Source organism: Marmota flaviventris, chromosome 11 (assembly GCF_047511675.1).
Source record: "Marmota flaviventris isolate mMarFla1 chromosome 11, mMarFla1.hap1, whole genome shotgun sequence".
NCBI lineage: Eukaryota > Metazoa > Chordata > Mammalia > Rodentia > Sciuridae > Marmota > Marmota flaviventris.
Genome location: NC_092508.1, coordinates 68,838,100 through 68,862,268, shown reverse-complemented (window position 1 = coordinate 68,862,268; position 24,169 = coordinate 68,838,100). Strand labels below are relative to the sequence as shown.

Here is a 24,169-nt window from a genome sequence, read left to right as displayed (position 1 = left end):
CTAGGGGCTAAAGCAATAGCTGAGAAGATTTTTAGATTGAAAATATATCAAATTTACCTGATGAGGCTATTTAAATTTATCATGAATTATGAAATACTGAAGGAGAATATATTATTTTTAGATAATACTAGAAAAATAAGTAAGAATATAGTTTCATAGACATATTTTAGATATAAATTACATATCTGACATATACTATATATAATGTTATTTAAAATTTTATATATATGTATAAAATATTGTCCTTGAAGGTCAAATAGAACAAGAGAGAAGAAAAATAAAAATATTAAAATTATTTTAAAATTTATTTTTGAAAAGGGATCTTGCTATGTTGCCTAGTCTTATATTCCTAAGTGTAGCTGAAACTTTAGGTATGCATCACCATGCCCAGCTTAAACTTGTTTTTAAATCAACAAGTCTTTGTACAATATTTCTCAGGACATTGAGTTTATTTTGCTAAAGATTAACAAAACTCAGATTGCGAAGTGTCTTAACATTAAAGAAAGTGCAAACACAGCGTTTCATAATAAAGCATTATAGAAGAACATTGCTGATAGGCATAAGGCAACAAGTTTAAAACTTAGATAAATAAGAAATAATCATTGGATATTTAAAATTTCTGTTCAATTGCCCGACATAATTTACAAAAGAAAACTGTCATCACCAAAAATCAGTTATCAAATCCTTAGAAGGTCCCAAGATTCTGGGTAATGGCAAATGTAGCTTCTGAGAAACAAGTTGCATTCTATCAATTTCTTTCTTTTATGAGTCTGATGGGTTTCATGGCTAGAATGGAGATAAAAGCAACAACAAATCTTGGGAGTAGATTTGTTTCTGTCTTGACAGACTCATAGACAAGTTCGAAACTGAAAATACTAATGTTAGAAAAATGCAGGTTTACTTGAGCTAATAAGGAGGTAGAAGAAATGGGTAAAATTTTATCAGTGACATTGTTTAAGTTCAGTAAGTGGAATAACTTTTTTCATAGATGATTTGGAAAACATAACAGATATAGAAACCACTCAGTTTGAAGTGAAATAAGTTTATGAGTGATTGAGGTAAAATTTGACACCCTTCACATATTAGAAAAATAGTTAAAAATACGACGTGTATATACATACATGGGTTATACAATTTATTTGAAATAGCTTTTCTATTTTGTGATAATGATTATACTATCTAAAAAGAACTCTGGAGTGTATTTTTAAGAAGTCAGAGTGCTAAGGGAATTTATTAAAGGAAACAGGTCCTAAGAAAGAAGGTTAAATGGAAATTATTTAGTTTTAGAAGAAAAGAGTGAAAACCAATTTTCTATCTTTATAGTGTGGTATTATTTTGACTACTAGTAGTTAGAGAATATCTCTGTTCACTGGGGATAGATTAAGGGAAAGAAAGTACACTTGAAGGAAGGAGAATTTAGTCTATCTCTTTGTGCAGTAGTAACTAAAGCAGACTTCTCCAGAAAGTTAAAGAATGGCTTCCTCTGGAGATAAAGACACCCATACCACTTGTGCAGAGTAATTTATTCATCTAAAGGGAATAAACCAAAAAAACTTAAAGATCTTCCAAATGCATTTCTAAATTATTTATTTTATCTTGTAAAGAAATAATTTTTGATTGAATTAGGTATTAAAATCATTAATTGTCACTGTGCATTTTGTACACAAAACAGTATAGAACTGTGTATCTTTTATTTTTTAATATTTTATTTAAATCCAGCTTAGAAGTAAAGCCATTTTTTAAAAAAATGTACTTAGTATATTATCATGTATGTAATTAATATATTAATTGTTCTTGAAAACCTTAAAAGACAAACATACCTAAACTTTATTTAATAGTTTTCTAAATGAGTAGCATGAATAAAACAATGAAAACTATGAAGTGTATATTGACATTAAACCTTTATTAAACTTTCTTCAATTACAGTGTTTAAATTTAAAAATATGAGCATGTTAAAGCTTTTCTACAAAGTTTTACTGATTCTTAATCCCAGATTGACTTTGGCCATTCTACTACATGCTTTATGTTGTACAATTGCTGTGTCATCTGAAATCTATGTTAAAAAATAAAAAGAACATATTTATTTAGATGATTGTTTATAAAAGAGAGAAATGTTTGAGGATAAATGGTTGGGTAGGGCGTGTAGCTCCCTGGGCAAGTGGCAGAGCACTTGCCCAGTATGGCAAGGCTTTCGATTCCATCCCCCACACGGCAAAACATTTTTGAAAAATTAAAAAATAAAAAGAGTTGATCAAATGTATTAGTAAATGAAACTAAAATAAGGTGACTACAGTTTGACAATTAGGTTAAATATCAGTTTGAAAGATATGCTACCCTAATTTTCTATAATAGGTTCAATTCCCACTATATTTTTAAATATCACTAGAAAATTACGGTTACTAATTTATTGCTAATCCTTAAATATTAAATCATACTTCACATGAACAAGTTGATAAGAGCTGTCTATATCCTGTTACATTCTGAATGATGTCAACCAAACCTACCACCTACAGTTGACACTAATTGGCTCCCTTTTAGAAATCCCAGTGGACAGGCCAAGGACAGAATAATCATGTAGATGAAATCCCATCCCACTATTGGAGTTCATCTGCATAGACACTTGTTGAAATGCTTATAAAGTTTGAAAGTAGGGGGAAAGTTTATCATAATTTTCCTTACTTTCAAATTGTCCTGATCTGCTAACCAGAAAACATCTTTGATCTCTAGTGCTATTAACTCATAATCATCACCAACTCTGAATTTATTAGCAAAACAATTGAGAAATCAATATGCAAAACTGCACAGTGGTCAGAGTATCAGTGACATACAGAAGAAGCCAAAACAGGGAATTCCAGGTTATGAGGGTTACTGGTGGAGACGTTTTCATGCAACACACATGCACAAAATGAGTCACTGTCACCATTTGCACACCCACAGCAGCATGCATGGCCTAGGTAAAAAGACTAAGCCAAAAGAGTTTTCAATTTGATGAGAATATCATGATTATCATGTTTTTTTGGTTCTTGTATCTATTGCAACATTGGAGAAAACAGAAGAGAATTTCAATTTTTTAGCCAAATTCAAAATTATCCAGAGTGTTGCCCAATTAGACATAACTGAATCGTGGCTGTAGGTCATGCTAGTGATTTCAGACTAATATAGTACACAATTAAAATGATTAAAATATAATGTAGAAAAATTGAAAATGATTTTCATGCATGTACAGTATACTACTACAGGAAGCTTAAAACCATACCCCCTGCCATCCAGGAACGTGAAACTAGTTTTAAGGAAACAAAAGAGGAACAAGTGAAGTGATGCTGTCATATAGCACTTTGTTCATTTTATTTAATCTTGTACTAATTTTATTCCCTGAAATAGGCTTATGTGCTTCTTTTATACTAGAATATATTTAGCTTGGTATTTGTTTATTTCCGAATGATTTAAATATTTATGAAGTGTTCATTGTCAACCTAGGGTTACACTTTTTGCAGAAAAAAAGGCATTCATAATCACTTTGATGACACAGCTGAGAAAGTAACAATGTCTCCAGCAAATCAAGCCATGATGTCTCCACCAGGCACCTGGGCTAGCTAAGGGCAGCATGAAGATGTGGCACTGAACAGGGCATACAGCAGGCAAGTTGACATGCCGAATAAAAGGGCCATTTAAGCATCAGATGGTGAGACTTGGGTGCGTACGTTACCTTTGACATTGCGACCATTGTCTGTTTTAAGCATATAAGGACACAAAAAAGAGAGAGATATAAAAAAACGACTAAAATTATGTTATACACACTGGATAACCTTTGTAAAAACAGGAGGTAAAGATTGAAAATGTAGCATTAATTGAAATTAACATTGCCTACTATCCAACCATATACCAAAACTATTTGCCATAACAGACAGTCTGCTGAAATACATGAAATATTTATCTGAATTTAAATGGATTCCAAGGTACGTATTTTATAATTATGACAGTTTGGGGAAGATACCCACAGCTACCTGAAGTTGTGATAACTGTCAATGTTGTCAAAAGCCAATTTGGTTATTTCTTTGACCATTACTTACAATATATTCAGAGAAAGATTACACAATATTGTGCATGTTAACTATTTTTTTTCTATACTTAACCCAGTATGTTGATAAGAAAAAATGTTTCTAATACAACAGTTTATTTTAATAAATTATTAACTACCTACTCCCCAATGTTCTTTAATGTTTGTTTTAAAATAGCAAAAAACAATTAAAGAGTCATTCTTATGTAAAACTAAAGGGAAAAAATTCAGTAAAAGATTTGTCTGGATAAAGGGAATGTTTTTTATCTGTATTGTCACACTGCAGTGTGGTATCTAGAATATTTAGAAAATTTGTGTAAAGTGGGCTGAGTTAAAGTCTTAGGAGCATTTTTAGATGTATTTTCAAATTGGAAAGTTAAATGTTACATATTGTCTGTTTACAAAACATGTATCAAGAGTTTTCAAACACTAAAGTTAAAAAACAATGAAGTATTTTCAAACCATTCAAATATATCCAAGATTTTAACCACCTGTTTAACATTTGGTTGAAATCGATACTATCACTGTGCACATATAAAAACTTTACTTTCTTCATTTTTATTTTTGGTACTGGATAGAACTCAGGGTCCTTTATAGCCAAGCTACATCCTCAGACCTTTTAATTTTAAAATTTTAAGATGGGGTATCACTAAAGTTGCTGAAATTGATCTTAAATTTGTGATCCTCCTCCCTCAGCCTCCAGAGTTGCTGGGATTACAGATGTGGGTCATCTTACCTGGCCAATTGTGCACATTTAAAATCTTGAGATATATAATAATTCTGTCAAATCTTACATTTAAAGTAATTCCCATAGTGTGGCATACTGAATTGCTGGAGTAGATATTGCCTTTTACAGAGATATACAAATAGAATGTTGCCATTGAGGACAACTCTCTTCCTTCTTTGAGGGAGTCATGAAAAGTGAATAGGGAGGTCGTAAGAAATATTGATTACACAGAAATAATTTCTCCATGAGAAGATGGGTGATAAAAAATGAGTAAATAACAACTGCCTTCATGTAATTAAAATTTATGTTTGTACTCACCAAACCTAGAAATTACAAATAAAAATTTCAAATTTTAAGAAAGCAAATAAAATTTAGATTATATTGTTAATGCAGCTTTGGCATTCCAAAACAAAGTGAGATGTTTCTGGACTTTCACTGAGATCCGCTTGCTATTTCTTCATGGTAATGTAAGTGCAGAAATTAGAGTAGTTAGAGCCTTTTCTAACAGTTCAACAGACTAATTTCATGTATGTTGAATGTAATTATAAACAAACTGAAACTTATGTTTTGTATGTGTATTTTTACAAGTTTGTTTTTCTGGTAGTACATTTTTATTAAATTTATAAATGGATTACTCTGTGATTTATTAGAAAAACACATTCTGGTCCTTCACCATGGATGGTTTGAGAGACACAGTTCGAAGGTATTGGATAAATAAGAGGATTATGGAAAATATTATGCACTGTTATATTTACAAAGTATTTAAAGTTCCATAAAAATAGCCTATAGAGGGTGGGATTTTTCTGTCTGAATGAGACAATAACTGCATTCAAAGACTGGTTTATGTTGGATTTATTCTGCTAACCAATTTGATGGATTCATAAACTAAAATCAGTTTTAAAGATTTTCCACCTACCCTTTTCAATGTCTCAGATTCGAAAATATAAAAAGATGTAGATGTAGGAAATGTAATTTCTTCTATGCCCACCAGTGATTTTGTAGCTAAAATTGCTCTAAAGCTGAAGTACAAAATACCCTCTAAATTTATCGATCTATAGTCACACGTTGAGTATAGCATCTTGAAGAAAGTGATACATTTTCTGAAAATAGCCTAACTTGGATGGGGGAGGAAAATTGAGAATGATCATAATATTAAGTGTCCATTCATAGTACCTGTACTGAGCAAAGCAAAAATATTAAGTCATCCTTTCCTGTAATTGTGCCAGCAACTGTGTTCTAAAAAGAGACCACATAAACTGAAAACAATAAAATTAAGTTATGAAATACCACCTAAGCTATAGAGAGCCACTGTCAAAGTCTGTAGGATGATTATGTAATGTATCAGTTTAATTTTCAAATTTATTGTTTTTGGTTTTTTTTTTAATGGTTCATCCTATAATTTGGGTACTTTCCTGAGAATTTCTGGATGGTCAGTCTCTGAAAATGTATGATTGCTAAAAATGATCAAACTAGCTGGAATAATTAAAAGATTTATTGGTGGTGTGAATTATCATATGGAACTTATGGTTGTTATTCAGTCCTAAGGTCTCTTGTTCAAGGATCAAATTATAGAGGTTTCGTTCTGTTAGGAAATGTTGAGCCCAACATCACCAGAAGGTGTAGTTCCTTACATGATTACCCAGGTTGGGAGCTGTCTTTGATTTTATTTTCCTTTTGACCTTCTTTGTACAAGAGATTAAAAAGGGTGTACTAATTGCTCTTTTGAAGTATGTATTTTTTCAAATCTGTCTTATAGCAAACTGCTATTTCTGTTTCTGAGATATTGATTTATCTCTTTGAATTCTTTCCTGACAACTCATTTTCTTTCAACTTTTCTGCCTTTTGTACTTCACTGTGCCCTTTAGATAAAGATCCACCACATGATTCAATCCTAAAACTCTGGTTTAAATTTAGAGTTTTGGCAAGCAAATAATGCATTATTTCCTGATGGGTGAGATTTTCAAACATAATTCATGAGCATGGTCCTCTCAATATCAAACACACACTTATTGAACACCTGTCAAGAAGTAGACCATTGTGTGGATACTAGGACTGCAGAGCTAATACCCTAAGTGCCTGTGCGTGGGCAGCTCATAGCGACACAATTATTTCTTTGAATGCCTACCAACAATGACAGGTATATAATACATAATAAATAAAGAATGTAATAAATGTTATAACATATGTAAATATTGCTCTGAACACTCAGCTGTTAAGTCATTAAATGCTTCTGGTTTGGGAAGGGGAAGTGGATGCTGGCAGCTGAGCAGGAGTGTGAGGGGTAAAGAGGGTAATAACATTTCAGGCAGAGGAAAGTAAAGGGAAAAAATTTGTTATGTGTTTTGGGAACTGGCAAGTGATCTTGGCATTGGCTTAGAATAGATTAGACAGTAGGTGAGGCAGTTTTCTGAGGATAAAACCGAGGCTTGAACAGGTAACTGTGACCATTTTGTGAAGTGCCTAGTCCTGCGTTCTAAGGAGCCTCAGAATCAGAATTTCAGCTTCACTGAGACAAAGGGCAAACAGCATGGTGATGAGGGCAATGAAGGAATGAGAATCAGAGGAAGGGCATTAGCCTCTCCAGAAAAACAGCTCTGAGAGTCAGAAAAGTGGGACTAAAGCATTCAGGACTCTCAGACTCCTGGGGAGAGTTCAGTAACTCCCTCAGGGAGCAGAAGAGAGGGAGGGAAAACACTGCATGGATTTGACTGTGGACTCTTGAGACAGGCGATCCTGGGTTTGAAGCCAGGCTCTGACACTGACTAACTCTGTAATCTTGGGCTAGCTATCTATTAAGACATCCAAGCCTAGTTTTCTCATCTATATAATGGGGCTTAAAACTAGTTCTTAATTTATAAGGTTAGAATTAAATGAGAGTCAATGTTTGCCTGCACTTATATTGTCTCAGGCATAGAAAGCACTCAAAACACAATGTGACCCATGATCGTGCTAACCATGGCTTGTTTCTGTGGTTGCTTTTCAAGCAGCCTTATTTTCACCTGTGGGTCATATAAGAATGTGAACACAGAGAGGCCAGGGAGGAATTAATCAATTCTGATTTTGCTTTTCAAGTTCATTGGTGGGTGGGTTTTGTCCCCTACCTTTTCTCCTGTCTCCTACTTGTACTTCATCTCTGTCAATATTTTACATTTTCATAGCCCTCCCTTTGGAAAGAGTAAGCCAGTAACACGGCACACTTCTCTTCCTTCCCAGGGCATGACCATTTGCTACATGTGGGAAAATTAATTATGCTTGAGCTTATAGTGTTCATCATCTAAGTACGCTTTATATTAAACATTAATTAATTAACACTCCATGAAGTAGGCAGATAATGGTTATCATACTATTTAAGAAACATTGATGAAGAAGTCAGAAGAAACCAAATTATTCACTAGAGTTCAAAAAAGACATGAAAAACAATGCTGAATATTAGACCCACATGTTTAGTAGCCTTTAATCACATTTTTTTCTTCCAAGGCAGAGGTTTAATGTTGAAATAAAAATTAATTAGGAAATAATCTTTCTTTACTCATTAATGTAATTCCATGTGTAAAAAAATTTGACATACCTTCACTGGCATGTCGGTCTCTAAATATGTTCTTGGGGTGGACACTGAATCCTTCTATGTCATGTACTGAAGATGCCCTCCGTATGCTACAGAGGCTTTCTCTTGATCTGGAGTGGGTCAGTTGGGAACTTGACTGCAGCATGTCAGGGTAGAGTCTGTCCCATTGCCTTTTGGGAGAGGAATGGTCAAGAGGTCCAGATATATTCACCAAGGGAGAACATTTGCTGGGCTGTATCAAAGCTTTTGTATCATCTGCTTCAGAGGGGCTGCAGCTTTCTTTTGTAGGAGACTTAAAGTGCTTCATGGCTACTGAATCATCACTGTGTTTAGATGAGTCAATCACTACCACATCAGGATCTTCTTGTGGTAAGGATTGCTTTCTGTAAGTGAGAACTCTCAGAGCAGGGAACTTGAACCCAAAAAGTTTCCCTACAAAGGGAGACAGGAAAGAGCATTGTTGTAAGAAAATGAATATAGCTTTAAACAAAAACAAACATTGTCAATTCATATTTAAACACTAAGTAAAAAAAAAATTAATCAATATTTCATTAGGGTCAGCTACAGTTGGAATAAGGGATATTATGAGAAAACTTCTCTGAAAACAATATGAATTATCTTACAAGTAGTAAGAAAACAGAAAAAATGTGTTCATTATGTTTCTTAGATAAAATAAACTCCAGTGTTAGGAAAGTATTATTTAGATGACAGGAGACTTTTTCAGCTTTAATAAATTAAAAATATGTTGTTATGGTTTAGATATAAAGTACTCCCTAAAGCTCATGTGTGAGACAATGCAAGAAGGTTTAGTGTGAAATGATTTGGTTATGACAGACTTAACCCAATCAGTGAATTAATCCAGTGTTAGGGATTAGCTGGGTGGGAACTGTAGGCAGTTAGGGTGTATATGGAAGAGGTAACCCTGGGGCTGGCGGGGGACAGGAGTGTCTGCCTTTTGTGTTTATATTTTGTCTCTGGTAAGCAGAGCTCTATCTCTGCTTTTTGGTGCCATGGTACCAGCTGCTTTCCTCTACCATACACTTCTGCCATGATATTGTGCCTTATCTCAGGCCCACAGGGATGGAGTCAGCCATCTATGGACTGAGACCTCTGAAACCGTGAGCCACCAAATAAACTTTTCTTCCTCTAAAATTGTTCTTGACAGGTCTTTTGGTCATAGCGATGAAAAAGTTTACTAACACATTTTGTTGTACATTCTCAGCTCATATAGGAGAGGAAAGAGGAGGGCATCATATGAGAAGGGACAAGGACAGGGATGAGTATAGTGTGTGTTTGGAAGTTACCAATGGGAGCTATAGGGAAGGAAAGGTGAGGGAGTGAGGAGTCAATCTTATATGTCTTGAAGGTTTATGTTGAATAATATTTTAGGTTGATTTGAGTGGTAAAGGGGTCATCTGTGTCACAGAGTTTCCTCATTCCATCTTGAATTCAGGAAAGACTTTTGGTTTCCAAAGAGATGTACTGAAATAATAAGAATTTTTTTCTGCTTTCTTTTTTTTCACTGATAATCCTGAAATTTAAGAGTATGACATGAAATGTCAAACATATCTAAGAATGGAATATAGAGAAGGGCAACAAAATACCAACATTAAAGGATGGATATCAAAAATTTTAAATTAGTTCATAAATATATAACAATAAAGCATTCAATGATGAAATGTAATTTTAACAAAGACACAGTAAAGTGTGCAAATTTAAACAAGAGGATATAATTTTTTCCACCCTTTGGTTTGGCAGTAAATGAAAAAAAAAATGAGCATAACATCCAGTGATGGCAAAGATTACTGGTTGCTCATTCTGATTCTTTGTTGGTGGGATTACAAATTCCTTCACACTCTGGAAGAGTGATCTGACAATAATTAAGGAGAAAAAAAATACACGATTTTCATCTCAGTAACTCATATATAGCATATTATAAAGGCATAAAAAATAGAAATAATCTGAAGTCCATTATGAAAATATGTAAATAAATCATGGAATTTTTTATGCTTAGGAATCTTATGACATTCTTAAAAATGTACATATTATGTATGTACACACTATATATATACATTTTATATAGTGTATATATATATGTATATATATACACACACACGTATATATACATGTTTTGATTGAAAAGTTGTTCAAATATACTGTTAAAAAGAGAGTTTTGAATCAGTATGTTTATGATATTATTATTCATAAACAAAAATACAGTAAAAACCTATAATTGCTCATATAAGTTGCATGGCAGCAGAGAAAGATGTGGAAGAAACCATTCCAAACTTTTACTGCTAATTAGCTCAGTGGAGGGATTTGAAAGGAGGTTATAATGTTTGCATTCTCCTTATATATCTCTACTGTTCATTATAACAATCAAGCATTCTCTTATAAATTAAAAAATAAAGCAATAAAGCTTCCACCCCTGAAAGAAAACAGAAGTTAAAAGAAAGCATCCAAAGAATAATTTGTAATGCAAATCTTCTCTAAGTACTATTTGTAAAAAAAAATGACAATAAGTAAAATTTGTAGTTTTAGGGAAAGTATTCTGGGTCCACATCACCCTATGGATTTATAATTATATGTTGCTTTTCTGGTTATTCATCTTATATTTTTGGTCTACAGGATTTCCATCTTTTCATATTCTTAAAATATCATGGTATCATTCTTTAATAATTTACTATGGACTTTTAAGTGCATTGCAGATGGCTCTAAGACATGCAAAAATACTTATGAAAACTCATGAAATTTTCTACATTTTGAGTTTATTAATTTCAGTGATGGTCTTACCTACACATATATTTTCAGTTCTCTTTAATTGAATGACTCACAAATGTATATCTCTAGTCTGGTCTGAACTATGAGTTTCTAACTTGCATATCTAATGGTGTCACCAACATTTCTACTTAGAAATCATAAAAACATCTCAAAATCTTATAGCAAATTCTGATCTTGTAATCTATCCCTCCACGCCTAGCCTTTTTTCAGTGAATGGCATTACATCCATCCAGATGGATCAGACTTAGACTTGAGGGTCATTATAGAAATTGTTCTATCTCATACCCATTACTTACATCCAATTGTATCAATCAATCCCCTAATTGTGTTCATTTTTCATCTTCTGAATATCTTCTGAATGTTTCCATTTTTCTTACTTCTACTACTGTACCCTGGCTCTAAGCTACTATAATGATTCACCGGATTTCTTGTAATAGAGTGATAATCCACTTTTAATATGTTCATATTTACCTTATTATCCATCCTTAAAATAATATTTTATGCCTTTTAAAAACTTCACAGCTGATCATATACACTATTGCCTAATCCTCACTTCTGTCCCAATGTCTTGCTTTGGAAATGAATACAAAATTCCTCCACCCTGAAGCATTAGCTATCCTCCTTACTATCTGGAATCCATCCATGAGGACTGTTTAATTCCTCTGGAGGCCTGTGTGTCTGTCAGACTCCAGGTTTCCTTCTTTTTTGGGATTGTGCCCCACAGTTATTTTCTTAAGGAAGTTTTTCCTTTTTTTCTGAACCATATTAGCACCACTTTATGTTTTTCACACAGATAATAATTACACATTTGCTGATTGTCCAGCAAATGGAGTAGAGGCCTCCTCAGGGAAGGGCACCTGTCTGTTTTGCTCACTATTGAGTCTAGTCATGATTGAGAGTCTGATTATGGTATGATGGATGGATTTCCATAGACAGGTTCTAAGCTTAACTGAGAATATGCTCAATTTTGACTATAGAAAACTAGAATATTTAATTTCTCTTGCACTCCTAATTAATCTTAACCTCCCAGAACTGTATTGACTCATATTAACTAAAATGATTAAGTATAACTCGACAGTTTATGGGGGGGTGAACTAAATGCCGTGCCATATATACCTGAAACAACTTTTATTGTCAGTGGATGGTCTTACCTACACATTTCACCATTTTACAGAGGTTATTGATTGCTACCATTCTGATTCTAGAATATACAAGTGTCAAGCTCCTCATCATCTAGCAAAGTTTATATAAAGTACATGTTACAAAACATTTTAGAATTTAGCAGCCTAATTTGCTATTGCAACCTTTCATTCATGGTCTAGGAGTTAAAAGTTTTTAATATAATTGAAATAAGAATTATCTCTTTGATAAAAGACACGACACTATGCAAAGACAAACCCCAAGTACATTCTACATAAGACTCTTGACTAATAAAGATGAGAGTACCCAGTCTGCACAAATAAGATTAAATATGGCAGTGCATGGCAATAATTGTTTTGCAAGCATTGTTACATATTTTCACCAGCAACTTTTATATGATCAGGTAAATTGTCAAGTTAAAAATCAGTGAACTACATCGAAGTCATTTGATTAGTTTTTAATGAACATGAAATTGAGTTATAAAGTAGTTTACAAATCAATTTTGTAAGCTTATTACAATACATTGAAGGTCAGTGCCTAGTTTTATTCATTCTTCATCAGTTACATTACCCTCCTCCTTTAAAAATAGTTCACTGGCTTTCTTAAAGTAATGACCACACAAGGCTTTTAGTTTGCTCTTATAGTGCAGGCATATCCAAGGTGGTACAGATGGTCTTTTCTGCATCACTAGGTTAATATGATCATGTTATATTGCATTACAGATTTAGTTGTCTAACAGTAGTTCATCCGGAAAGAATGCACATTGAGAAATTTGCTCAGTGCTAACACTTTCAGGCATGAAATATAAAACGTAGATAAGTGTACTATTCTTATGAATCTTAACAATGAAAAAAATACTGTAACTATTCAGATTTTATTATATTTATTTTCATACTTGAATAATTAAAGTAGATAATATTTAGCCTCTCATAAAATGCCCAATAAATGTGAAATTAAAAAAAAAATAATAAGGCTTTCAGAGATTTACACATTCCCAGAAAAATAAAAAGTTCTGAGAAACTACTTATATGATGAAAATTTTGTTTGAACACATTATTTTTATTGAAGAAGGTGTACATTTGCTAACACATAGGATATTAAAAACAATATCTTTTGGGGGGAAGAACAAATAATTCTGTAAAAGTCGACATCTATTTTTAATCATTGAAATTCCTCATGATATAACTTAACTGTTAGTTCTCAATCATGTCCTTGCTTCAATTTCTCATTATTTCTACAAATTTTTAGAGTTTTGCTTATCTAATTATTTTTCTATGGAAATCCATTAAAATATAAATTAAAATGATTTAATTCTTGCTCAATTAATTTACTTAATTGAATTATGGCCTGCAAAGTGGAGAGAATCTTAAATGCAATTAGTCATGCCAACCAGAGACTAGCTGGGCCAGGAAGGAGTGTCCATGAGTGTGGAGTGAAGTGGATTTGGGGATGCTGTAAAGTCCATAAACAGAGGTCTTGTCTTGCCCCTCATGGAGGATTCGTGGTAATTTGTGGTGGTGGGAGAGTATCTAAGATTAAATCCCTGCAAATAGTACAAAAGATTTAACGGGGAGTATTCTCAGGAGATGTATCTCTAAGGAAGGCAGGATTGGAAGCAGAAGTTAAACTGAAGCTTTAGCCAAGCCTCCTGGGAGCTGTGGAGCTGGGAGAACACTTTAGGGTTGCTGCCTCTACAGTGATTGTTCTCATGCCTCGCTGCAGCAATAACTTCCCCATGACCTCTATCTACTGCCCTAAGACTCCTATTATTTCAAGATTCCAATTTGGTCCCACAATCAGTCTGCTAAATGAAGTCAAGGTATCTGGCCTTTGTATCTCTGCATCAGCCAGTCACTGGTGATAGTCACCCCATAGAGGTCATAACCCTGGATGAGGTAGTTCCCTGCCTTTGATTACAATTCCCAGTGAGGGCAGAGCTGGGTACCAGATGCAGTCAGTGCTCTAAACAGCTAGGTTGTCCCAGTCAGAATGAAGGGGTCTGGACTTTATACCATAGTGTCCAGTACAGAAAGGGAGAGAGGGGCATCTTCTGGTCTGAAGAAGTCATCTCATGAATTAATTCCAGTCAGTTATTATGACACAAATAAAGATGTATGAAATAATATCAGCATGTCTTTCTAAAGTTAGGATACTCATATATCTGACACTTGAATTGGAAGCCTAAAAATAAGTGGGAATTTGTTTTTCAGCCAGATAATCCTGTATGTATAAAGAAATGTGATTTTAATCCTAGAGTCAAAGAGAATAAAAGATCAAATTTGATGGGAGATATAGGGAAGTTGATTGATATGTCTGCTTTTTCATTTTGGGGAGACAATTTTTATAGAGGCACCCTGAAAGGAGAAGACTCTTTCTTATTGCTAAATATTTAAGAGGTATATAATGCTTATGGGCTGCTAGAACAATCCAGAACATTTTGAAAGGACTTAGCAGCTAAACTGGGAAAAAGTACCACTAAGTGTGAACTCAGTACTGATAAAGTGGTTACCCTGATCGGTGAGTGAGGATCTCACCAGCACAGCCAGTGCAGTTTTGGTGCTAGTGATTAACAGATCTTGTGATGAGGGTATGACCTTGTGGACCTGAAGCTAAATATAAGGCTCCTCAAAGGAGCAGAAGTGATCAGTGAATGCCTTGAGAAACTAAGAACTCTGTGAAACATACTAGAAAAAAAAGTGTGTTTTTACAAAATTACAGTGAGTGTAGGACCAAATTGGAATCTTGAAGTAATGTGAGTCCCGAGGCAGAGGCAGAGGTCGGGGAAGTCAGTGCAGCAGCCAGGCATGAGAAGATGTAGTGGCCACCAATACCAGTGCATGTCTGCAAACAGGTCCAAAAATGTTGATGTTATCTGAGAGGCATTGCTTCCAGACTGGCCAGGTAATCATGAGAGCAAAGAGGCAGAAAATATACATTGGAATAAGGGAGAAGAGAGGACAAGGTGATGGGTGCTTTAAGCCACTCAAGGTTAAAATCTTTCTGTTAAGAGAAGCTGGAAAATAGAGCAAACACACTAGTATTATATACACTTAATTAGTTTCTAATGTGTAAAATAACTGCTTAATAAATCTATTCATGATTTACTTATACTGTAATTTAGTTTCTCTCTGATAAATTTCTTCCTTTTCCAAATGTCAAGTTAAAGAGTGCATTCAAATCTGGCAAAAGTGATAATACTGTAACCTAGATTGATCTTGGATGAACATGCAGTCATCACATCAATAAAGACTCTCTTAATGGAAAGTTCCAAACACAAATGGGACAGACACCAGTTTCCCAAATGCTGTTTGAATAGGAACTGTCCTGGATTCTGGTATTGCTAGGTTACAAAACCTTCCAAATGATATTCACTTGGGGGCCTCTCTGGAATGTGTATGAGGATCTGGGCATTCACTTACATCCATTGTTAATGAAGGAATAATGCATAATTTTTACTAGCAATTTTCTTGACCTGAGAAATACATATTGTCCAAATGCTAGGTGGATATGACACAAATTTGATTACATCTATGACTGAACTTTTCCCAGATTTCTTTTGGCAACCATGACATGTTTCCTTTTTCTATATCAAATTTAATTTTCAGAATGAGGAGACTTCCAAATACATGATAATAGTAAACAATTAGTTACATTTTAAAACCTTTAATTAAATTCATCTGAATAATGGATTAATTGTATAGGAGTGCTTGCTGAATGGGACATTCTGTTACTACCACTCTTCATCTTTGAATTAAAGAATGACTTTCAGCTCCAAAGGAGAATAGTAAAAACACTGTGAAACCCTTTTATAAATGAGCTTCAGTTCTACAGAAAATTTCTTTGTCCATTAGCTTGGGGTCTGAAAACAGATATACATTTGGGGGAGTAATGCAGCTGTTGAGACAAATGTATATTTTATGTGTTAATTATCCAGAGCGACTCCATAACATATGAATATGTTTTTAGTAGCTTAAATTAGCTAGATAATTGTCTAAATTATTGGCTATATTTTGTAAGCATCAACTTAGCTTCAGTAGATGCTTTTAGAATAATTCAAACTTTAATATTAGTAAGAAAAGGAGTAGGATTCTCTTTGATTAGTAGAGTATGATTTTAATCTTTTCAAAGATAACGATATATCCTTTACAGTACCTTAATAAGATTAAATGCAAAAGTTTATTTCTGAAAATTACTGTCAGAATAAGATACTATAGAAATTTGAGCTTATTTTGTGTTTTACTTAAAATTAGTTTTACTTAAAATCCATTTTTATGGTTTTTATCTCATTGTTAATTAACTTAGACTGTGGCTTTCAAATTTTCATGGGTGTCAGAATGACTTGAAATATTTGTTAAACCACAGATTGTTGAATTTCTGTGTTTCTGAATCAAGTGTTCTGGTATGGGGCAAAGGACATGCATTTCAAGCATGTTGAAAAATAATGCTGATGGTCTTTTACTTGGAGAATCACTGACTTGTCAATGTGGCCAATGTTCATTCAGCAGAAAAAAAGTAAATCATCCAATGCAAAATTAATGTATTCATTTATTTATGTTTTCTACCCACAAATACTGGGTACGCACTATTTGCAAAATATAGACATAGTTGAAAGAACATACAATGTCCCTGCTATGAGATAGAGATGAAAGGTTCCTGGCAATTTAAATAAGGAATTTGTCCTGTAGTATTCCATATCCTCACCTCACTTTCTGGTTTTATTCTGTGATGCCTTCATTCACTTATTTTATTGTCTACTAGGTGAACAATGTTACTAATGTAGTTGAGGGAACATGGGCAGGATCAAGTCTCAGGGGAGAATGCTAAACAGGGGGAAAGTCCTCAGGAATAAGTATGCTAGGAGGAATCATCACTATTATATTTTATCAGAGGGGATACTATGTTATGCAAATGAAATGGCATGAAATGAATAGCGGTTTCGAGAAAACTTTTGTGAAGTAAGGGATGTGATGGGAGATGAAGCTGAGGAAGCATCAGAAGCCATATGGAAGGTCTTGTATTTATGCACACTTAGGGCTTTGCAGTTTTATATTCTGGGGCAATAGAGAAACACTGCAAGGGCTATAAATAATGGATTATTATGATCTATTTTAAATTTACATATTATCCTGAAGAAAAGAAGCCAAAAGCAGGGATAAAATTATGAGACTATTTTTCAGTCCAAATAAGAGGTGTTGAAAGTCTGAGCAAAGAATTTACTGTAGGATGAATGGGAGAGATATTTAAGAGGTCTGTTTTGACCACCCATTGGCAAAGAGTTGAGAGGATTAGAGGGAAGGAGAAGCTTAGCATCATGCTAGAATTTCTGGCTTAGGTGGCTTGGATGATGATACCATTCGTTATGAATGAAGCTGAACAATTTTTGGTGGGATAGGTTATATGGTTGTTCCAGATAGAACCTTAAATTTTAGCTTAAAATGCTAAATCTTCCAGAAATATTAAATTTTCCAAAGCATATATCCATTGAGCAGGTGGAAACACAAGATTGTAAGTAATGAGAAAAGTCTAAAGAAAGTTTTGAGTCTAAAGAGTATAATGATTCTTGAGAAGGTCTTTTTTCCATATGTAACAGACAAGTTTGTCCAAATAGGATTTATATAGAAGATGACTATGAAGCGAGGAAGAAGAAAAGAACCTCCTGAAAGATTAAGCAGTGTTTAGGAATAGAGTTAAGGGAGATGTGATTTGTGTCTCTGTGGCAGAGCACTTGCCTAACATGTACAAGGCCCTGGGTGGGGTCCCCAGCACTAAAACAAACAAACAAAACCAAAAACAACAACAAAAATAAGGAGACGTGAGGAATGCAACAAACTGGAAAGCATGCCCCATCTAAAGTAGGTGGCCAGTATTCTGTTCTTATTATGTAGGATGTGTAGCTGTGTGTGTGTGTGTGTGTAAGTGTGTATGCCAGATATCCTAATTTTAATGTGTAATATTCCATTTTTCAACATGTTGGCAACACATTTAACTAATTAAAACTTTAAAAAATATGATGTGATATAAACAAAATGTGTCTGTTGAAAAGTAAGTTATTTATTTTCAGCAGCATGAGTATGAGCAACAGAAGAAGGAGCCAGTAGAAAACATTGGCAAGAGAGGGGCCATCAGTGCAGATGCATTGAAAGAATGGAGTCTGACCCATCTCACTTCCCAGTGAGACACATTGATTGAGGGTGGGCTGTTTAGGGCATTCTCACCCCAAGCCTTCCCATGGCTCGGCTCTGAGACATCAGAGGTGAGGTCATCTGTGGGGGAATAAAAGAGTGGATTTAGGATCAGATTCAAGTGAGAAGGTTCACAATATTGCTAAGGAAAATGGTGAAGAATCTTAAAAGAAAAAAAATGTATTTCATATATAGTTTTTGACAGGTAGTGTAATCATTTATTTACTTGATAACATTCAATATCTTCTTGAGAATAAGGAAAATTTAACTTGAGCCTATTGTGCATTAGGAAATGTCTAAATATTAGCAAAGTCTTGATATTTTGTGGATTTTTGATGGTGATGGCAACACTAAATCAACCTAAATTGAAATAAAAAGTATTTTACGTTGATAAAAGAAGTGAAAATATTATTTTAAAAATCTCTTTGGGAATATAAGTTGAAAGCCAATTTTTATTAATGACTTAAATAGCTTTTAAAATAGAAGACAGTGAAGACATCGATAAATTTCTTAAGTCATATGAGCTGCCCAGATTGAGTCAGGAAGACACACACAATTTAAACAGACCAATAACAAAGGAAGAAATAGAAGAAGCCATCAAAAGACTACCAACCAAAAAAAGCCCTGGACCAGATGGGTATACAGCGGAGTTTTACAAAACCTTCAAAGAAGAATTAACACCAATACTTTTCAAGCTATTTCAAGAAATAGAAAAAGAAGGAGCTCTTCCAAATTCATTCTATGAGGCCAACATCACCCTGATCCCGAAACCAGACAAAGACACTTCAAAGAAAGAAAACTACAGACCAATATCTCTAATGAACATAGATGCAAAAATTCTCAATAAAATCCTGGCGAATCGAATACAAAAGCATATCAAAAAAATTGTGCACCATGATCAAGTAGGATTCATCCCTGGGATGCAAGGTTGGTTCAATATACGGAAATCAATAAATATTATTCACCACATCAATAGACTTAAAGATAAGAACCATATGATCGTCTCGATAGATGCAGAAAAAGCATTCGACAAAGTACAGCATCCTTTTATGTTCAAAACACTAGAAAAACTGGGGATAACAGGAACTTACCTCAACATTGTAAAAGCTATATATGCTAAGCCTCAGGCTAGCATCATTCTAAATGGAGAAAAACTGAAGGCATTCCCACTAAACTCTGGAACAAGACAGGGATGCCCTCTCTCACCACTTCTATTTAATTTAGTCCTTGAAATACTAGCCAGAGCAATTAGACAGACAAGAGAAATTAAAGGCATAAAAATAGGAAAAGAAGAACTTAAAATATCACTATTTGCGGACGATATGATCCTATACTTAGAAGACCCAAAAGGGTCTACAAAGAAACTACTAGAACTGATAAATGAATTCAGCAAAGTGGCAGGATATAAAATCAACACGCATAAATCAAAGGCATTCCTGTATATCAGTAACAAAACTTCTGAAATGGAAATGAGGAAAACCACCCCATTCACAATATCCTCAAAAAAAATAAAATACTTGGGAATCAACCTAACAAAAGAGGTGAAAGATTTATACAATGAAAACTACAGAACCCTAAAGAGAGAGATAGAAGAAGATCTTAGAAGATGGAAAAATGTACCCTGTTCATGGATAGGCAGAACCAACATCATCAAAATGGCGATATTACCCAAAGTTCTCTACAGGTTCAATGCAATGCCAATCAAAATCCCAACGGCATTTCTGGTAGAAATAGATAAAGCTATCATGAAATTCATATGGAAAAACAAAAGACCCAGAATAGCAAAAGCAATTCTAAGCAGGAAGTGTGAATCGGGAGGTATAGCGATACCAGATTTCAAACTGTACTACAGAGCAATAGTAACAAAAACAGCATGGTACTGGTACCAAAACAGGAAGGTGGATCAATGGTACAGAATAGAGGACACAGAGACCAATCCACAAAATTACAACTTTCTTATATTTGATAAAGGCGCTAAAAGCATGCAATGGAGAAAGGATAGCATCTTCAACAAATGGTGCTGGGAAAACTGGAAATCCATATGCAACAAAATGAAGCTGAACCCCTTTCTCTCGCCATGCACAAAAGTAAATTCAAAATGGATCAAGGACCTAGATATCAAATCAGAGACTCTGCACCTGATAGAAGAAAAAGTTGGCTTCAATCTACACATTGTGGGGTCGGGCTCCAAATTCCTTAATAGGACGCCCATAGCACAAAAGTTAATAACTAGAATCAACAAATGGGACTTACTCAAACTAAAAAGTTTTTTCTCAGCAAGAGAAACAATAAGAGAGGTAAATAGGGAACCTACATCCTGGGAACAAATCTTTACTCCTCACACTTCAGATAGAGCCCTAATATCCAGAATATACAAAGAACTCAAAAAATTAAACAACAAGATAACAAACAACCCTATCAACAAATGGGCGAAGGACCTGAACAGACACTTCTCAGAGGAGGACATACAATCTATCAATAAGTACATGAAAAAATGCTCACCATCTCTAGCAGTCAGAGAAATGCAAATCAAAACCACCCTAAGATACCATCTCACTCCAGTAAGATTGGCAGCCATTATGAAGTCAAGCAACAATAAGTGCTGGCGAGGATGTGGGGAAAAGGGTACACTTGTACATTGCTGGTGGAACTGCAAACTGGTGCGGCCAATATGGAAAGCAGTATGGAGATTCCTAGGAAAGCTGGGAATGGAACCACCATTTGACCCAGCTATCGCCCTTCTCGGTCTATTCCCTGAGGACCTTAAAAGAGCATACTATAGGGATACTGCCACATCAATGATCATGGCAGCACAATTCACAATAGCTAGACTTTGGAATCAACCCAGATGCCCTTCAATAGATGAATGGATTAAAAAACTGTGGCATTTATACACAATGGAGTATTACGCAGCACTAAAAAATGACAAAATCATGGATTTTGCAGGGAAATGGATGGCATTAGAGCAGATTATGCTAAGTGAAGCTAGCCAATCCTTAAAAAACAAATGCCAAATGTCTTCCTTGATATAAAGAGAGCAACTAAGATCAGAACAGGGAAGAAGAGCATGAGGAAAAGATTAACATTAAACAAGAGACGAGTGGGGGGAGAGAAAGGGAGAGAGAAGGGAAACTATGGAAATGGAAGGAGACCCTCATTGTTACACAAAATTACATATAAGAGTTTGTGAGGGGAAAGGGGAAAAAAAAAAAAAACAAGGGAGAGAATTAAACAACAGCAGATGGGGTAGAGAGGGAAGATGAGAGGGAAGGGGAGGGGGGATAGTAGGGGATAGGAAAGGTAGCAGAATACAACAGTCACTAATATGGTATTATGTAAAAATGTGGATGTGTAACCGATGTGATTCTGCAACTTGTATTTGGGGTAAAAAATGGGAGTTCATAACCCACTTGAATCAAATGTATGGAAGATGATATGTCATGAGCTGTGTAATGTTTTGAACAACCAATAAAAAAAAAAAAAAAAAAAAAAAAAAAAAAGATTAAAAAGAAAAACACTCTTTTTCTGTTTGGAAGTATATTGTTCAATCAAGATTTTTTGTTTAATTTAGTTTCCTCTCAACTCTCTCAATAAAACTTTAGCAAATTACAGTGTATATATTTTTAACCAGAATATGATACCAGATATATGTTTTAGAATAGAAGACATGTAAAATTCAAATATATTTTTCAATAATTTAAAATTATACTTCAAAATATCTTATTTAAAATGGATAAATCTATTTTAAAAATAAGAAGCCTAAACATTAATAGTATAAACATTAACCCATAATTTGGTTCTATTCTGCACTGTAGAAATATTTCATAGCAGAGATATTAAAATAGGAACAAAAGAGAACAACTCTTTCCATTGGTATTAGCTCCTTTAGAAGTGTCTTCTTATATCTAGTAAGAAAAGTAAAATTTTCTTGTATCATTTCATTGTTTCAGATTGCATAATTTTAGAGAAGCCATCATTTAGAAAAACGTTCATATCTTTTATTTGCTATTTATATTTATTATGTAGAAGTTAATTGGCTCAGAGTGCAGTATTTATTAATTTGATAAGTATACCAATTAAAAATAACATTTTTATCTGTAGTTGTTTCATTCAAAGGGACATAAATGGTAAATACATATGTGGCTGGTCTTATATCTCACACAGAGAATAAGTTTGTGAATAACTCAATTTTCCCAAATAAATCTCCTTACTTTTCTTGTGTAGGGCCCTTGACTCTGAAAGTTAGAGATTTAAACTGAGGAATAATCTACTACTTCATGAAACAAGTCTCTGTTCTCCAGAACTTATTCAGGTTCTTTAATCATAGTCGCTTTTAATGCTTTATCTTTTCTATTGTGCATTTAGCACTTTTTCTTTTCCTTGATAATCTCATTTTAAAGCTTTATTTTTAAAAATCTGTACCTCTTATATTGTCACACCACAGTTTTTCCTCTACATTTCAGAAGGAGTTAAATTCATGGAAACTCACATTCTTTCCAAAACAAAACAAAACAAAACAAAAACAGTAACATTTTTCCTTTTCCCACTACTCTAACTTAAGTCCTACCTCCCTGGGACATACACACACATGTGCATGTGTTCTCTCCCTCTCTCTCTCTCTCACACACACACACACACAGACACACACACACACATATACACACAATTATATTCACTTTATTTACGTAAGAAGTTAAGCAGTGGTTAAGGATAATGCCAGATTGAAATTTGCTTTATATGTATCATCATACACTTCTTTGTAACCACAGTTCCATTTCTGATCACTTCAAGTGATATTAAACCTTGCACTTGGACGGTAGGTTGGAAATAATATTATTATTTTGAGTTTAAGAAGTGTTTGCAATAAGGTGGATTGGAATTTGATCATCTTTACTTCCTTCCTTCTGTATTTCTTTTCTTCCTTCCTCTCAAACAACAATGTTTGAAATAGTCAAAATCATTATTTGCACTAGCACTAAAATAGTACTTTAAGAGAAAATAATCACGAGTGTTTGCCAAAGATGACATAATATCAAGTAGTAATTGGATGTATCAAATGTTATCACACATTATTTCTACTTATTAAACTTTTCTGCTTAATTTAACAATCAATTCTTAAAATACTGACACCAAGTAAAGGGAGATATAGACCACATAAGTTCAAAAGGGTGCAGTTAAAAACGACATACTGGTTGTAAACAATGGGCCTCTGAAATACTCTGGAAGCCAATTTTTCTGTATAGTCATACTCTGTCCAGTGCCTCCCTGGGTGGGTGACAGCATAACACAAGGAAACTACTGATGTTCACAAAATAAGGTACAGAATCTCCACTGTATTTTTCATGACTTGCACATGAAATACCACTTTAATTGAATATAAAGTTGCATAGATCGAATATTATACATAATATTGGTTATCTTCCATTTGGGAAACCAAAGTTTCAATTCTTTGTTTGCATTTCAGTTTTAAATGAACACATTATTATTATTATTTTTAAAATCCCTTTCTCTGTCCTACTGCAGATGTACTCCTCTCATTTTCATTTCCATCCAATTTGATGGACCATTAAAAAAAATCCCATGGGAAAAATGAAAAATTTGAGGAGACAATGAAGGAACTAAACTAGGCATTCTCTCAAACAAATGATGTTATTGATATTCATTACAGGAATAAAGGCTGACATTAGCTGAAGTTTACTCCCAGGAGTCATTCAATA

General features: G+C 34.0%; 1 protein-coding gene across 1 annotated transcript in view; it reads right to left on the bottom strand.

Moving 5' to 3' along the window:
- The window catches only part of Kcnh7 (potassium voltage-gated channel subfamily H member 7), a 462,823-nt gene that overhangs the window by 119,140 nt on the left and 319,514 nt on the right, over positions 1-24,169 (bottom strand). Inside the window, exons 4-5 of the mRNA XM_027938014.3 lie at positions 8,353-8,781; positions 3,707-3,727 (exon numbers count right to left, since the gene is read on the bottom strand). Of these exons, the coding sequence (XP_027793815.2) occupies positions 3,707-3,727; positions 8,353-8,781 (450 nt within the window). The remainder of the gene's footprint in view (positions 1-3,706; positions 3,728-8,352; positions 8,782-24,169) is intronic.